The 18,178-nt window shown below is 36.0% G+C and overlaps 1 protein-coding gene across 1 annotated transcript in view; it reads left to right on the top strand.

The window, feature by feature from the left end:
- The window catches only part of IPO11 (importin 11), a 216,112-nt gene extending 198,165 nt beyond the window's left edge, over positions 1 to 17,947 (top strand). Inside the window, exon 30 of the mRNA XM_060142999.1 lies at positions 16,549 to 17,947. Coding sequence (XP_059998982.1) covers positions 16,549 to 16,713 — 165 coding nt within the window. The 3' untranslated portion in view covers positions 16,714 to 17,947. The remainder of the gene's footprint in view (positions 1 to 16,548) is intronic.
- The last annotated feature ends 231 nt before the right edge of the window (positions 17,948 to 18,178 follow it).

Below are 18,178 nucleotides of genomic sequence, written 5' to 3' on the forward strand. Positions count from 1 at the left end.
TGACATAGTACAAATTATTAATTTTCATATATCTCCACTCTTGAGTGCTCATCTTTTAAATATTTTCTGTGTCAAAATGGGAATATTCTCTGACAGTGGTTGGTCTTGAGGAAAAGTACCTTTGTGATTGAGTTGTGAGCTGAATTAAACCTTTTTCATGAACACTACTTGAATGTGGAAGTGGAAGAGCAGCTGAAAGATAAATATGATCATTCAGACTTGAGCATTTGGCATGCATTTTCTCGAAAGTAAGCACGTCACTTCAAGGAAAACAACTAACAATTTAAATTTATGTGCCCAGTGGTGGTACATGAGTTGTCCTGTACCCTGGAAAATATGATAGTTAGAAAGCAGTAATTTGTTGTTTAATGTACTTTCTCTAATTATGAGTGAGGCTGAGCCTTTTTCAGATGCTTGTAGCTCATTTATATCCCTTTGTTTGATGAATGACTTGTTTATATTTTTCTATTAGAAATTTTATTTGTTTTTTTTTTTGCTTTTAAATAAGAGTTTTCTGACAGATTATGTTTCCCAAGAATGGTCATAATATCTCCCATTCCGTATGCCATTCTTAAAATGTGACTTTGACATTCTTCCCCAATAAGATGTTAGGCCTGTATTTCCTTTTGTTGAAACTGGTCAGGCTTGCTGGTGGTGCTTTATGACTTCTGAGTCTAGATCATTAGATATAGCTTCCACCTTGTCCCCTAGGGACACTTATTTTTGGAAGCCAGTTGCCATGCTGTAAGGAAACCCAAGCATCCACAAGGAGAACATAGGTCTTATTTTCCCCAGCAGAAGTCCCAGAGAACAACCAGCATTAACTGCTAGACACATGAGTGAGTGACTCTTCAGGTAGTTCCAACTCCAAGACGGCTTCACTGACTCCATTAACATTAAAAAATAGTTGTTATTTTATGCCACCTAGTTTGGACTAGTTTGTTAGGCGACAGTCAGTAACCTGAACATAACCTGAACCTGTTTATAGATTAAAGAAATCAGCCCTTAATTCTCATCTTTGTTTCTATCTATCTACCTATCTATCTATCTATCTGTCTGTCTATATATCTATCTAAAACTAGGAACAAAGTTAGGTTTATTAGCTTGTTACTACAAGGGAGAATGTACACATTGGGAGCTGGAGTTTAGTTACAGAATGGTCTTGTCAAGGATTGGTTAGAATTTGTAAGCCAGTCAGTTTGCTGGGTCAGTCATTGGTCTTACCTTTAACACGAGTTCAATGCAGTTACCATTGGATCAGTTGTCAGTTTTCTTGTCTTGGAATACGTGGATCTAAATAAGCTGTGGTAAAATAGTATGGGTTTAGATTGCTTGTCTTGCATGTCATGGTTTAGGATAGTTTTTCTGTTTTGTGAGTCCTGGGTACAGTTTTGCAAATTGTCTCTGCTTCAGTTCTCAGATTCCCCCTCACAACTATCCGTGAGGCTTTTTTTTCTTTTCACTTCATTTGACCCTCTTTCTGAAAGATGAAGTGCTATCTTCTGAGGACATGATCAATCCAGATCTGCACTCCTCTTTGAGAGATCATCACTGTATATTGAGTTTTCCGTGGTAGTTGTTTTCATCTCTTTAATTTGACAGCATTTTTTTGGCTTTTGACTTTGTTTTTGAACTCTTCTTTTGTTGTGTATAGTTTTATGGAGTGATTGGAATGGCTACCCCACTCTTAAGAAATCATTTCTTGTGTTTTTATGGGCTTATTTCATTTAAATCTTTAACTGGAAATTTTTTGATAAAGGAGTGAAGTAGAGCATCAGCTTTTTTTGTATATGTATATGTATATAAATATATAAAATACATACATGCACATACATACACATATGGCTTGTGTCACAAAATTAATCAGTAGCCTGTCTTGTCTTTGCTGTTTTGAAATGCCACCTTTATCAATCAGATTCTCCGTTGCCAGATTAACATGGATTTATTTCAGAACTCCAAATTGTAGTCTGTAACCCTGCCTATTTTAATTACTGTAGCCTAACAATGTGTTTTAATACTCATAATGATGTTTCTAAGGATATTTTACTTGAAAATTTACCATAATATAACTTCTAAGGTAAACTGAACACTTATTAAGTAATTGTTAATTACCTTGGTCTGAAGTGGGAAAGAGTTATGCTGGAAAACAGCAAAAACTGTATTGTTTGAAAGTCAGAGGCGTAAGACTGGCTATTTTGATGCTAAGAATTGCAGATTTATTTTCCTTTTAGAATATTCCTTAGATCAGTCTAATACATACATACATACATACTCCAGCTAGATCTTTTGAGCAGTGCATTGAAAGCAATTGCTTCTTTGTTGTCTCACCCTAACTGTGTGATGTGAATAAAGACATAGCTTATACCAAAAGCTAGGGTGTGCTACCATGATTCAGAGTCAAATGAAGAAAATATGAGAAAGAACATGTCCATTTATATTAATTTAAAACAATTAAAATGATTTAATTCTCCTGTTTAAAGTGATATGTTCACAAATAAAATATCACTTCTGATGAAAGAGGATTTGTTAACTAAAGAATTTACAAATTAAATGATACGGATTTCATTTTATCCTAGCCACTCTAATTCATTTTTACATAAACCCTAGCAAAGTGAAATGATTTAAAACAGCTTTGCACAATTTTGTACTTATTTATGTGAAGATCATATTAATAAGTCATTGGATTTTTCAGGAACTGTCACCTTGAAATAAATTACTTTAAAATAAAAACAGGTATAAAAGAGGAAAGATTTTGTTCTAGAAACTATCCAGGTGTTAGTTATAACTTTCTTTTAACTTAAACGAGAATTAATTTCTTCCCCACACTTTCTTACTGAGCTGGAAGAAATGAAGAAACTGATGACTTTCTTAACCCCAGTCAAAATGGCTTTATGTCATTGTGTGAATTAAGTAGGTTTACATTTACTTTTCCGTACAAACAGTAGATCCTTGTTTAATAGTGGTTCTCAACTGAGTGTAATTTTGCCCCCGCCCCCACCCAGGGGACTTACAGCATTGAAAGACATTTTTTATTGTCACAAGGCCAGAGAAGTGCTACTGGCATTTAGTGGGTAGGAGCCAAGGATGCTGCTAAACATCCTGCAATACTCAGGACAAGTAATTCTTTGTTTTATTTCACTGAACTGTGGGAATGTCACTCAGACATTTATTTAGCTGCCTACTGTGTGTCAAAAAAAAGGTGGGTTGTAGAGGGCCTGGTATACCATATGATAAGTGTGGTAGGCAGAATAATCTCTTTCATCTTCAGGCATATCCGTGTCCTAGTTAGTCCCTGGAGCCTGTGAATATGTTGTATCATCTATGACTATGTTTTGTTACACAGCAAAGTGGAATTAAGGTTGCTAATCAGCTGATCATAAGGGAGATTATCCAGGTGGGCCAAATGTAATCACAAGAGTCCTTAAAAGTGAAGAGGGAGGGCTTCCCTGGTGGCGCAGTGGTTGAGAGTCCGCCTGCCGATGCAGGGGACGCGGGTTCGTGCCCTGGTCCGGGAAGATCCCACATGCCGCGGAGCGGCTGGGCCCGTGAGCCATGGCTGCTGAGCCTGCGCGTCCGGAGCCTGTGCTCCATAATGGGAGAGGCCACAACAGTGAGAGGCCCTCGTACCGCAAAAAAAAAAAAAAAAAAAAAGTGAAGAGGGAGGCAGAAGGGAGAGGGTCAGAATGATGCAGTGTCAGAAAGACTCAACCTGCTATTGCTTTGAAGATGGAGGAAGAAGCCTTCTAGATCTGGAAGAGCCAAGAAAACAGATTCTCCCCTGGAGCCTTCAGAAAGGGAGGCAGCCCTGCTGACACACCTTGATTTTAGCCCAGTGAGACTGTTCTGGCCTTCTAATATACAGAACCAGAAGGTAATAAATTTGTGGTTGATACAGCAGCCATAGAAAGCTAGGAGTTTGGGTTTTATTTAGTAGGAATAGGGAGCCATTAAAGAGTTGTCATCAGAGGAGTGACCTGGTCAGATTGTGTTGTAGAAGATTGTTGTACAACCATATTCTACCACGAATTTGCTTATTCATCTGTTATGACTGCATAAATGACAGTGGACCATGAAACTTCAGATACCATTTAAATTTTGTGAATTAGGGTATAAACCCTGAATTCCAGAAATATGTCCACATTTTCATTGTTACATTTCACATTTCATGGGTAGAAGGCCTTGCTTATTAATAACTGTTTCTTCTCTTTCCTTTGAACTAAAGTTATCTGTATAGATATTTGTCTCATAATTCCTTAGCATACTTTACATATGAATTTTATAGATGTTCACTTTTTTTCTTTAAGAAAATGGCCATTATGTAATGTGACTGATTGTCAAACTATAGGCTCTCTTCTTTGTTTCCTTTGTTCATTTCCATAAGCTCTAGAACTATTAACCATACAGCCTCTCCATTAGCTCTTACCTTTTATCATTCCTGACAGGCTGCCGCCTGTGGGGCCCACTGCACCAAAAATCCATAGATTTTCTTTTAACTGAACAGCTATAAGTGCATGCTATAAATGGTTTTGTCTTTTATAAACAAAATTGTGTTCCACTCAAAAAAACTATAATGCATCCTGTCAAGAGCTTCTCTAAATAAAAGGGGATCTTTTCACTTTGTCATTTTTTTGTTGTTGTTGTAAAACTCAATTATTTGGGGAAAAAAATCACTTATTGGCTATTTTACAGAATACCTATATGTTCTAACTAAGTTGGTTATCAAGCCAGTGTTTCTCATGCAAATCCTATTCTCCTTTATTTTCATTGTAGACCAGATGTATTGGGTTGGCCAAAAAGTTCATTTGGAAAAACCCGAACGAACTTCTTGGCCAACCCAATATATGTATTTTAAAAGAAATTTACCATCTGATGGCTTTTTTAAAAATTTCTCAGTAAATGAAAAAATAGAGCAGAAAACTTTTGGTAAGAAAAGGTTTGAGATTGTGCTTAGCCATACAGTTGGGGAGAGGCTTGCAATGTTATGCTTGCTAAGAGAACTTGACAGTGTTTTCCTACTCCATTCATTTCCTACGCCATTCATGTAACTACAAATTAACTGCTTCCACCCAGTGAATACTGATGCCATTGGATGTACCACATAACCAGCTAGCTTTCTTCTGACCTGGATACCTGAGAAAAATATCTTCTCTTTGCTGTCTGCCGGCACCCTCTTCACCTCCCCCATCTTCTCTATCTCCTCCCTTCATCACACATACACACAGTGCTGCCTCATTCCAGAGGACATTTTATGCAGCAGCTTTTTACCATTTAATATAAAAATTTATCACACCACTAATTTTCCTGTTACCTTAATTCCACCCTACCCCCCAAACACGTTTTACATACAGGGTGTGGATGTAGAATGGTACAAGATGGATTCTCAGTAACTTTTCATTGAATTAGATGCTAGTGGTAGCAAATTTCTTAAACGTGTATAAATCAGCAGTTAACATGAACTGGAGATTTGGGTGACCTTTTTTTAGGAAAGATCTGGCCTGTGGTAACTAGGTGTTGGTGAATTGCTTCTAAAACTCTACTAGTTTCATTTCATTATGAATTTATTCCTTGAATAAAGAACAAGCGTAGTTCTCAGAGACTGGTGCAAGATCATTTATGGTCTTAAATCGGATGGGTATTGTAGATATTCTGATTGTGATTACTCTGTTTTTATGTAAACAAAATAAATGTTGATAGGCTTGGTTCTCTGAGACTTAAATAAACTCCAACATTAAAAGGTAATAGTGGGACAGACATTTTGAAATGCTTGAATTGTGTTGTTTTCTAAAGACATCATAGTGTTGCTGTTTTTTGAGTTTTCCACTTGACTTCCACAGATAATTCAGTTCTGGAGGCACTGCTGTGCAGTTATTCCTTTGTTTTGTGCCAAGCATGCCTACTACAGTAAACACACAATGTAATTTAAATCATGTATGAGATCATTTCAGGTACTCCAGCAAATGTAGGTTAAACAGCCATAGAACAGTTTTCCCTTCACAGAAATAGTGAATTAGTGCAGGTCTTAAAATACTGCAAATTCTCTAACAATTTTGCTATATCAGCAGATGGTCAGAATGGGAAGTTTTCATTCCTGTCATATTCTTTCATTTTTATAAATTATTGATGGTTTACAATTTGATAAATGATAATCCCAGTTTTTGAAGTAGATTGAGGGCGCTGACTGGCTCCTTATTAAACGTTCTTGGCTTTAAAAGGTCTCTTTTGGAATTTCCTGTATATAGCACTTACACTTCTATCCTTCACCTGATAGCTTGACCTTGTAGAGAATCTTAGCAGGAAAGTAGAGATTCTCATAATATTTCCTCAGTGATCTCACTCCTTGGAACCATAGAAGCAGTTGGAGCAATAAGCAGAGAGAAGGGAGCTGGTGTTGCCTATAGATGGCTCACTCTGATGTTCTCAGTCCCTTTAATAAGGTTATACACAGAAATAAATGATATTCAGAAAACTGAGCATATCCAAAGATAGCATTTAGATTGCAAATAGAAAATCTCATCTGAGTTTTCTTCACTGTTTCTGTTTATAAATCTTTTCCATTCTCTGTATCACCTGGAAACTACATATAATTGGATCAATGTATTATGGCACATATTTGGTTTTATAGTATATTATGTCACAGATTGGACAAACATGAATATTAATAATATCTTTGAGTAGGAAGTAGAATCAGAGGCATTGCTAAGTGGTAACATATTTAGACATCTAGCAGGCCATTCTAATTTAATAACATTGATGTTATTAAATTCAGTATTCTGTTACACTTTGTTATATAGTCATTTTACTCTGATGTTAAGATGACTGGAAGGAGGGCATCTTCCTCTTATTTATTAATTTAGTTATGTATTAGAATTGATTTTTTTTAATGTAAAGAGATAACTCTGTTGCTGGAAATTGAATGGAGATAGTCCTTAATTTACACAGTAAAATTAGCTTTATTTACTGCTAAAGTTGGTTTATAGTAGAAATGCTTTCATAAAACATGAAAATGGTCATTTGAAAAGGCAGCATATTTTTACAGGGTTCTAAAAATACACCTATTATCATAACATTTTTATTGGTGCAAAATTTATCTTTCTATACATTTCCATTTTGCGATATCATGTCATCCCCATGGCCTTCTGAGTAAACTGATGCTAAGGATAGCCTATAGTAGTCTTGTGATCCTACGTAAAGTTGAACCTAAGAGGATCTCCTAGTGGTTGTGTAGTGACAAATCTGAATAATATAATCAGTAAAGTTAATTTAGTAGCTGTAAATAAAAATTTTACCCTATAAATAGAACATACATTTTTTTTAATGTTCATAAAACATTTAGAAAAAGAGCATAGTCGAGGCTTACAAAAATACCTCCAGTTTTTCAGAGTAGAAATAGTATAGGTCATATTCTCTGACTGCAATGAAGTGAAACCCAAAATTAAGCAATTGTTGAGAAAAATATTGGTCACATAAAGTTTTTAAAATGATATCTTAAGGAGGAAGCTTGCAATTTTTAATTAGGTGACATACTCCACTGAGATTATTACACATAAAAACATGTGGGTACAACTAAATTATACATAGCCTTAAGTAATGTTATTATCAAACAAGAAAGAATGAAAATAAATCAACCCAAAACTCATTTCAAGTTGTGAGTAAAAAGCAAAAGTCAGCCTTAGGAAACCTAGAACCCAATATGGGGATTCTTCCAGATGCTAAGTATGTGTGTTCCAATTATACATTCTGGAACTGGGAAATAGCCACAAGATGGGCAACCCACTGGTCCCACTGTGAGATGGACCTGAGCTTAAAAAAAAACTCCATTGCCCACCTGACCTCCATGAGCTGCTACTCTGGTGAGCCACAGTCAAGGGGTGGGGGAGTGAATATAAATATCAATATTAGAGATAAGGACACATATAACTTCAGGAGTTATACATGCAGCTCTTGGCTAATCAATGGAAAATCTTGTCAGAATGGACAATTTTTAAATAAAATATAAATTACAAAAAAAGTACAAAAAACAAAAAACTTAGGACCAGGTAGAAATAGATGTATAATAGCCATGGAAGAAATGTTTTAAATTGCCTCCCCACTCCTCAAAAAAAAGAACAATAAAACACCCTCCCCCAGTACTCAGTAACGTTTATATGCTCATTTTACAAGTGGTTTTATTGGAATGTACTATCAATTAAACAGTTTAATGCGTTTAACTTTTCTAATGGCATCCTTTTGGCAGCAGCTTTCCTTCTCTCTCTCCCTCCCCCATTTTTTTCTCCTTTCTCCCTTTTTTCCTTCATTCTTTTCTTTCTTTCTTCCTTTTGTAGTATCAAAATTTAAGGAACAGGTAATGCTGTGCTAGTTGAACTATTCTAAAACCTAGAAAGCTGTGGGAATTGTCAGGAAAAGAATGAAACAGAAAAAAGAAAAACAGTAAATTTTTATATTTATAAAAATAGATGCAAAAATATAAATTACCCTTAGCAAATTGAATCTAGCATTAAATTCACCATTTATCCCTGGCAAAGCCTCTATTGAAATACGAATAGAATAATAATATGCTTTTAACATGTTAAAAAAATAACTTTTTAAAACTAAACACAAACATACCACTGGATAATGAATTCTAGAGTCAAAAACCAAACGTCAAAGGGCATTAAACTTTGGGATGGTGGAGGAATCAGACAATGATAAAAAAAAGAAAGACACTGACATTGCCTAGTATGCATACAAGTAAAGCAAAAGGAATTTAAAAATGCCTCACTGAAACTAAAGGAGAAAGGAAGCCCTGAAGAGTTTCTAGAAATAGATGGTGGTAAATGGGAATTAAGTTTCATATGTTTTATTTAGTCTATTACCTGTATTCTTTTATTTTACTAAATGTAAAAATATAGAGTTTTTTTTAGGTTCACTTGAGACCTTAGTCCTCAAAGCTCGTTTTTCCAAATTTTTCTGTAACACTTAGATGTGCATCAGAATTACCTGGAGAGCTTTTAAAAATCCTCGTGCCTGAAGCCAGTTAAATCAGAATTTGTAGACGTAAGACTTCGATGTCATCATTTTTAAAAGTTTCACAAACGATTCCCAGTGTGCTGCCAAGGGTGAGAACCACTGTTCTTTAAGGATTTTTGGTTAAATTGCTGAAGGCTCCCTTGCCTCCTTAAGATTCCTTATTGTGAGTTTTAAAGGAAATACTATAGGTGAAGGACCTAGCCTGTGCCTAGCACATGCCTTGCTTGTGTTTGGAGTTTAGTAAATATAAATATATTTTGATTTCTATTTCATTGCTCTCATGAAGAACATTCCATACTGAGACAAATGTGAAGAAATAAGCAGATGTTCTGTTCCTCAGAGCTGGACTTGAAATAAATAGTTGGGCTCATTGTTTAAATTTTGCATTTCTCTTAAGCTTACTTTGCAAAGAGTTGATGCACCCTCCTATGAAAGGTGTAACTAGAAAAAAATTAAAACTAGAGTAAAAATACCCAAGTAGTAATGGTCTAGGACTGGCGGAGAGAATAATAATTGTATCAGAAAACGTAGGTTACAAGCTAATAACTAAGTTGAAATTTAAGTTTTTGTCATTGAGATAGGCGTGTGCTGTCATTTTTATTTCATTAAGTCTGGGTCCCAGTCTTTCTAGACATAGCAGTGTAAATAGTTCCTTTACTTAAAGCTCATCAGATAGAAATTGTAGTTTAAATTCCTCAGGGAACAGCCACAACAGTGATTAAAATAAAAATACATTTAAAAATAGAGTAAAGTAAAAATCTCAGGTGGCTCCCTTGGAATTTGGGTTTCACACTTGGTGTAGTTAGTGACTGAATTTGCATTGCCAAGCCCTATTAATTAGGTGGGTCCTGGTTGGCATCTGCAGGCCTCAAACTCTTTGTTAAGCCACCAAATTAAAAGAGTTTATATCCTAAGAGATTCTAGAAATTTAGATGTTTTAGATATATTTTAGAAATTGAGTTACCTATGGTGAAACAATCAGAGGTCAAAAAAGAAGATAATTTTAAACAAAAGATATTTTCATCAAACTATGGAATTTTTGAAGACCACATGGTTATACATTGTTATAAGCAAATTTTTCTTTAATATTTTTGGCCTGTTGCATAGCTAGTGTGTTTATACATAATCTACCAGGTTTCATAGAAAGTATATTATTTTTAAAAAGATCTTCTGTATTTTTCTAAGGCAGGAAACTTTTTCTCTTTAGCAAAATATCATATGAAAAAATGTTACAGTAAATAATTTCTGAAAATTATCATAGGTTATATGGAGACTTGAAAAGAGAGCAGTTACACAATATGCCACATAACCTAAGAAAAATAGGAGATTCAGCTTTACTGAGTATTTTCTGGGTGAAATTGAAGATTAATGCAGTGAATTATATTTTAGTTTTAAGGAATAAAAATCTCAAAGAACAAGAAATGTACATCTTCGTAAGTAGCACCACAGGAGCTAAAAATCTTATACCAGCTTTAAAGATTAAACACCTATGGGTCAATTGTTGTAGGTCAGAAGGCTATATAGTTACCAACAGAAGGACCTCATACACAGTTCAACCATTCTGAACTATACAGAACCATACAGAACCGTTCTGTCTTCAAGTAATAATTTCAGAACCAGGGAATACCAGACTTGCTTATTAAAATCCAGTGTATGTACTTTTGAAGTAAGTCAGGTTATTTAGCACTTCATTTATTAAGCATAACCCTGGAGTCAGGAATTCTAGCTAGTTATCTTCTGCGAATAACTGAAACCTGTTATAAGGTTCCTAATGTTATCATAACCATTTTAAAGGAAATATTTCTTAAATAATCATGTGCTTTCTTGAAGGGCAAGAATGGGAGTTAGGCATATGGAAGCAACAGAAAGAGAACAAACCAAGAACTTGGAAGTATTCTAATGGCATCTACTGATGCCGTTAACATGAGAAAAATCAGCTTTGGATGTCATTCAAAGCTTAGGGTTGTCAGTTTTTCTCATTTTGAAAATGACCTTGCAAGTCTTGCTGCTTAAACATTCTGTATATATAATGAACATTTGTGTCAGCTAATTGAGGTGTCTAGGGCAGCTTGTCCCCCAACCAAATGGCCACAGAGGTATGTACTTTTTTAGTCTGAATCCTTTTTTTAAAATAGCTTTTTAAAGTTTTGTTTGACATAGTTTCCCTTGTTTATTTTTGCTTTTGTTGCATGTGTATTTTGGTTATGATATCATATCCATGAAATCATTGCCAAGGCCACTGTCATGAATCCTTTCCCCTATGTTTTCTTCTAGAGTTTTACAGTTTGAGGTCTTATGTTTAAGACTTTAATTAATTTTGAGTAGATTTTTATGTGTGGTGTAAGATGAGGGTTTCATTCTTTTGCATATGGATATACAGTTTTCCAACACAATTTGTTGAAGAGAGCATCCTTTTCCCACTGTGCATTCTTGGCACCATTATTGAAGATCTATAGGTAACTCTATATGTGTGCATTTATTTCTGATCTCTCTATTCATTTCCATTGCTCTGCATGTTCAACATAGTACTGGAACCCCTAGCCACAACAGTTAGGCAAGAAAAAGAAATTAAAGGCATACAAATTGAAATAGTAGAAGTAAAATTGTCCGCTCTTGCAGATGACATGATCTTATATATAGAAAACCCTGACGACACCATTAAAAAAAATGCTGGAGGGCTTCCCTGGTGGCGCAGTGGTTGAGAGTCCGCCTGCCGATGCAGGGGATGCGTGTTCGTGCCCTGGTCCGGGAGGATCCCATGTGCCGCGGAGCGGCTAGACCCGTGAGCCATGGCCACTGAGCCTGCACGTCTGGAGCCTGTGCTCCGCAATGAGAGAGGCCACAACAGTGAGAGGCCCGCATATTGCAAAAAAAAAAAAAAAAACTGCTGGAACTAATAAATGAATCCAGCAAAGTTGCAGGTTACAACATCAATGTACAAAAATCAGGTGTGTTTTCTATATTGCTAATAATTAGCTGAAAAGGAAATTAAGAAAACCCATTTACAATAGCATCAAAAAGAATAAAATATTTAGGCATAAACTTAACTTAGGAAATGAAAGACTTATAGACTGAAAACTTACAAAACATTCATGAAATAAATTAAAGACACAAACAAATAGATATCCATGTTCATGAATTGGAAGGCTTAATATTGTTAAGATGTCCATACTACCCAAAGCAGTTTACCAATTCAGTGCAATTCCTATCAGAATCCCAATGGCATTTCTTATAGAAATGAAAAACACAATTCTAAAATTCATATGGAACCATAAAAGATCTTGAATAGCCAGCCAAAACAGTCTTGAAAAAGAACAAAGCTGGTGCCATCACACTTTCTGACTTCAAAATATATTACAAAGCCATAGTAATTAAAACAGCATGGTGGGCTTCCCTGGTGGCGCAGTGGTTGAGAGTCCGCCTGCCGATGCTGGGGACGTGGGTTCGTGCCCCGGTCCGGGAAGATCCCACATGTCGCGGAGCAGCTGGGCCCGTGAGCCATGGCCACTGAGCCTGCGCGTCTGGAGCCTGTGCTCTGCAACGGGAGAGGCCACAACAGTGAGAGGCCCGCGTACCGCAAAAAAAAAAACAGCATGGTACTGGCATAAAGATAGATAACCTTGTTATTTTGGAATAGTTTTAGGTTTACAGAAAAGTAGCAAAGGTAGTACAGAGGGTTCTCATGCACCCTTCACCCAGTTTTCCCTAATATCAACATCTTTCATTAGTATTGTACATTTATCAAAGCTAAGAAACCAACTTTGGTATATTAACTAAACTCCAGACTTTATTTAAATTTCACCAGTTTTCCACTAATCTCTTAGTTGCAGGATTCAATCCAAAATACCACACATTGTATCTAGTCTGGATCTGTTTTTTAATAGTTTTCTGTTTCTTCCCATTATCCCCAATATTTTCATATTGTCAATTGAGCCTCAGTATTGCTGTCTTTGTTTTCCTTGTAGCAGGTATTTATCTCCTCAGATTTGTGCATCTAAGCAAACCTGCAGCTAAACAAATATAATCACACCTGTTAGAAATGTGTGGGAAAGAAGAATAAATAATTTGATTTTGTAAGATTCTTCTATGAGTACTTTGTTTAAATTTGCACATATAGGTGTCAAACTATTTTGGTCATTCACCTTCAGAAGTTAATTTCTTGCCTCCCAGTTTATTCTTGATGGTTGAGGCTGCCAGATTAATGATCTCTCTGGTTTATATACTGTTGCTGTCCATTTCCTGCAGTGATAACATTCGCGGAACTGTGACTTCACAACCAGAATATTGACGTTAATGAGCCAAGATATAGAACATTTCTATCAGCACAAGACCTCTCAGTTGCCCTTTTATAATTAAATCCACTTCCCTCTTGCCCATGCCCTGTCCTTTTGGTTGGTATTGTGAGTGATTTCTATTGAAACCTGGGCATTTTTGGTATTGTGTTATGAGACTCTGCATCTTATTAAATCTGTTTTACCTGGCTGCTTCTGATACTGCTCTGGCAGAAGAAGTGGATGTACCACTTTTGTTACTGCCAGGTAGGGGAAGAGGCCGTGTTCCCCACTAAGCCTCCACTGATACCTCCCTGGGTGAGGAAGGGGAGAGTTCAAGATCCCCAAGGACCTCCACAGACATGGGAGGTGGGTTGAATCCTTCTAATAGCTCAGTGGGACTGGGGCCACAGTTTATTCTGTGGTGTTTGGCTGAAGTAGAGCAATTATTGTCTAAAAGTTTTTTGTCTTGCTTTGTGGTCCCTTTCCTGGTCCTTGGGCTAGAGAGTAGGCTATTTGTTTTAGCTTTTTTTGTCTGTGCCCATTGGTGTTTCCAGGTTGCTGGCTTCTTCAGCCCCAAATCTGGAATTTATGAGGCAAGAAGAAAGGGCACTCAACACCATGTTGTTCCTTGGGTGCTGTGCTGCCTTCTTCTCTCCATCTTTTAGAGCCTTCTTATGTTTGTTTATATATAATGTCCAACATCTTCCTGTTTATAATTTACTTATTATGTTAGAAAACTAATTATTTTCTCAAGAACATACCACCTAGTAAACATGCTAGGCATTCTGTATTTTTTCACATTAAATCAGATAATTAAGTTCATTATGTTAGGTGGACATTATTTGCATAAAAGTAATAGTTTTGAAAATGTTGTTAGTGACTTCAGGGTCTCTTAATTCTAGTGACTATAGGCATTATTGCATTCAAAGAAATGATACCTGGATTTTTAGTGCATGTGCAATGATAATTCTTCTCTAGGGAATCATGTGGTCAATCTGTTTTATATATTTCTTCAAAAGAGTATTAATAACCATGATTAATGAATGTCTGCCAGCAGCCAAAACAGACATTTATTTGTGAACGTGTAGTTTTTTTCACTAAAAGTAGTGTGTGTTTTGTTTTGTTTTTAAGATCTTGTAAGGTATGTAATTGGAGATTCTGTATGTTTTTTTAAATTCCTTCTTCCCTCCACAACTCTTCTTACAAAACAAATACTTTTAATCTTCTAATGACTGATCAATACACTTTAAAAAAATATGTACCAATGTCGTGTTATGCCACAGCTGGTGGGGTTTAGTATGGGGATACTTTTCCTTTTTATTAGTCTGTTGGAAATTAAAGCGTGGAGATGTGATAAGTTAACTGTTTACAGTTTCTTAGAGCAAATTGAAACATCATTTAAACCACACTCTTAAGCTTTGTTTCAGTAGTGGGAGTGACTTGTTGAACATCATCTTCAAGCTCAGCTTCTTTTCACTCACATTGTAGCAGGTAGTTTTAGTGACTGATATTTCAACAAAGTTCACATCCTCTTTACTAAGAGGTCTGTTGCTTACTAATTAAAATGATATTGAACATTATTGCATGTTGCTTAAGGGAGTAGATATTTTTAAATGTTCATCTTCAATTTCTGTGCATTTTGTGAATGATATCTTCAGGCTTGTGAATTTAGAGCTTTGTGTCTGCAGTTTTTCTTGCTGTTCTTTCTCCTATCCATCTTCCAGGAGGATGAGTATTGAAATTACCCTTGCCTTGGATTTATCCTGTAACTCTGGAATGTTCACATAAGGGGTTTAATTTCACATTCATGCCTCGTATGTCTCTACCTCTCAGTTACATTTTCTATTTGTGGTCATTATTTTAAAATCTAGGGGATATATGTATATGTATAGCTGATTCACTTTGTTATAAAGCAGAAACTAACACACCATTATAAAGTAATTATACTCCAGTAAAGATGTTAAAAAATAAAATAAATAAAATGAAATCTACTTACATTGTTCAAACTGCATATCTGACTCAGCTACTTCATCTACGTAGAATAGAATTGAGTCTCAGTAAAGGAAAGAGAAGAATTTCTCACACAGAAACTCATGCACTTTACTTAAAGCCTTACACATTTTCAGCATTGTTGATAATGAGAGCAATATATAGCTGAAAGCAAAGTTGTGTTATTTTTCAATTCTTAGATTTTAAGGAATTTAAATACTGATAATACCAGTGGTAACAGTGTCACAAGCTGAAAACTCTTATACCTTTTAAGTTGGTACAAACTGTAGGAAAAACAACCTGATAATATATATCAGGAGTCATAAAATTGTCTATGCACTGTAATCTAGTAATCCTTCTGAAATATTGGTAGATATCCTCAAGAAATAATTTGAAATGTATAGGAAAGGCTGTATAGATTGTAACATGGAACAGTGTTTGTGAAAGATTATTCAGCAAAATTATAGTTAAAATTGTATTTAATCTAGACCATGATTACTTCAACATGCCTATAACAAAAAAATTATGACATAAGTTGATTTAGAATTCTTAAACTGTGTTAGAGTAGAATTTTTTGTGTGATAGTATAAGTGCAAAGAACAGAACTAATTGTATATTTATGTGTATGTATGTGCATGCCACAGGCACAGAAAAGGCCAGAATGTTCTCTGTTGTGATTGTTATCTTTAGGAAGTGGATGGATGGGTTATTTTTATTTAATTATATTTCTTTTGTTTTTCAAATATCCCAATGGAAGAGGAGGAGCACGTGTTTGAGTTGTTAAAATCTATTTTTATTTATTATTTTTCTTTCTCTTTTTTAACCAGAAGAATATACATGTATATAAGTAGCATAGCAATCCAGGATAGGGCAGTGTTTCCTCTGTCAGTCCTGAGGGCCTCACTAAGCTGCCACAATAAAGTACCTGATCTTCCTACGAGGAACCCTGGACAGTTGTGTTTAAGTGCTCTTTGGCATGTTATGTTCCTTTTAGGATACTTTCCACCAGGTTTTGATTCTTTACATGGATGAATTGTTGAGAAATTGGGCTAATCAGATGACTATGCTTAGAGGCCCTAGGGAGCTGAGGTTAGACTAATTGAGTGAAATTTTCTTTGACAAACTTTTCCACAATGAGGCTCCTTTAGAATCCCTTGCAAGAAGGGAGGCAGAAGCAATTTTTTTGCTGTGAAAGACATTACAAAGAATTGAGTCACTCACATGTAAGAGGAACTTGTTTTGCCTCTCTGACACAGTGTGGCTCCTCTCTGTCCTGCAGCTGGCCCTGAAGGACCCTGTGCATACCGTGTCACTGCAGCAGTTCATCTACGAGAAGCTCAAGGCCCAGCAGGAGCTGCTGGGAGAGCAAGGCTTCCAGTCCCTCATGGAAACAGTGGACACCGAGATCGTCACCCAGCTACAGGAGTTTTTGCAGGGCTTCTGAGAGCGCGTGACATGTGGCTGAGATGACCACCTGCCATCTGTGTGTGAGAGCCTGCTGAGACGATGGAGAAATCCCTTGTGTATTGAAAGAAAGATGGGAAGACCACGTTTGTTTACTACAAAATTCAGCGAATACATGTAAATCCTGCATACTTAAAATCACAAACCTATTCCTCAAAAGAATTTAATTTTATATTTATGAGGGCCCTGTGTTTACTAAAGATAGATTTGACAACAATAGCTGCTTAGCTTCCTGTTAAGAGAAGAAACTGTTACCTTTTAATCATATGCTCTTAACACTTGAGAAGAAGAAGGCTAATGTCTGAGATGTTTTTCTGCAACCAAAATTAGTTAAATTTGGCTGCCTTATCTATCCCTTTTTTAAGTTAATCAGACTACAAGTTTGAAAAATGACAAACCTGTTCAGATGATGCAATTACAGAAATTTGTATACCAGGCAAAAGTATATGAATAGTGACAAATATACATTACTGAGATCATCTTGCAAGGGAGTTGCTTTCATCTGACATAGAAAACATGTTTTATCAGACAAATGCTTTTATTTTCATTCTAGTAATTTGATATGGGAATTAGTAATGGGGTTTTTTTCTTGTGTTATTTTCAGTAATTACATTTAGTCTTTAAATGCACATTGTAAGGCCCACAGATGTGAACCTGTGGTACTGCAGTGCCAGGTGGGAGACCTCTGGTCGTGATTTGATCCTAGTTCCTTTGTTACCCCTGGAGTCCAGGAGCCCTGTGAACACTGACAGAAACCAGCAGCCACAGACCCCCTGTGCTGCGAAATGGCTGTGACAGGCTGTTCAGCACTTACCCATCTCAGGTTCCTCTGTGCAGGGGTACATCAGGGCCTCGATGATATGGATACACGTGGAGGACTCAGCAGTGATCCCCAGGGTACCGACACTGATGTGACAAGTCTTCCTTCCTTATTCCTCCAACATGCAGTACCAAAAATGGGGAAAAAGGAGAAAATAAAGCCTTACTTTGTTTTACTTGCCATTGACTGTAAGGAACCTTTAAAGCATTTTTAAGAAAATACTCAAAAGCAAGGTTGGAAAATGTCTGATCTTTCTATAGAAAGTTGGGTACAGTATGTAACTGCAGGAAACCCACTGCCCCTTTGTAAGTTGTGGAACCCAAAGTGTATGGAAATATTTGATGTTTTAAGCAAAAGAAAGAAAATATGGTCCAAATTAAATTTTCCAAAGATACCTCACCTTTGCTTGCCTGATTATTTTTTCTGCCTTACAAAAAATGAGTTCATAAAAATTGCCCAGTGAATTTTAAAGGGAAGTTTTCTTTCATACTCTGGTGTTAACTATGTCCTAGCAGGTGGCAGTGCTTCAAGTAGCAAATCCTAGTTACCCTTTCAGTTTCTCTTTTCATTTAAAGACCAGAAGCTTCTTTAATATGATATTTCATTTTTAAAAAATTTTTATTTT

The sequence above is a fragment of the Lagenorhynchus albirostris genome, chromosome 3 (assembly GCF_949774975.1).
Source record: "Lagenorhynchus albirostris chromosome 3, mLagAlb1.1, whole genome shotgun sequence".
NCBI classification, from domain to species: Eukaryota; Metazoa; Chordata; class Mammalia; order Artiodactyla; family Delphinidae; genus Lagenorhynchus; species Lagenorhynchus albirostris.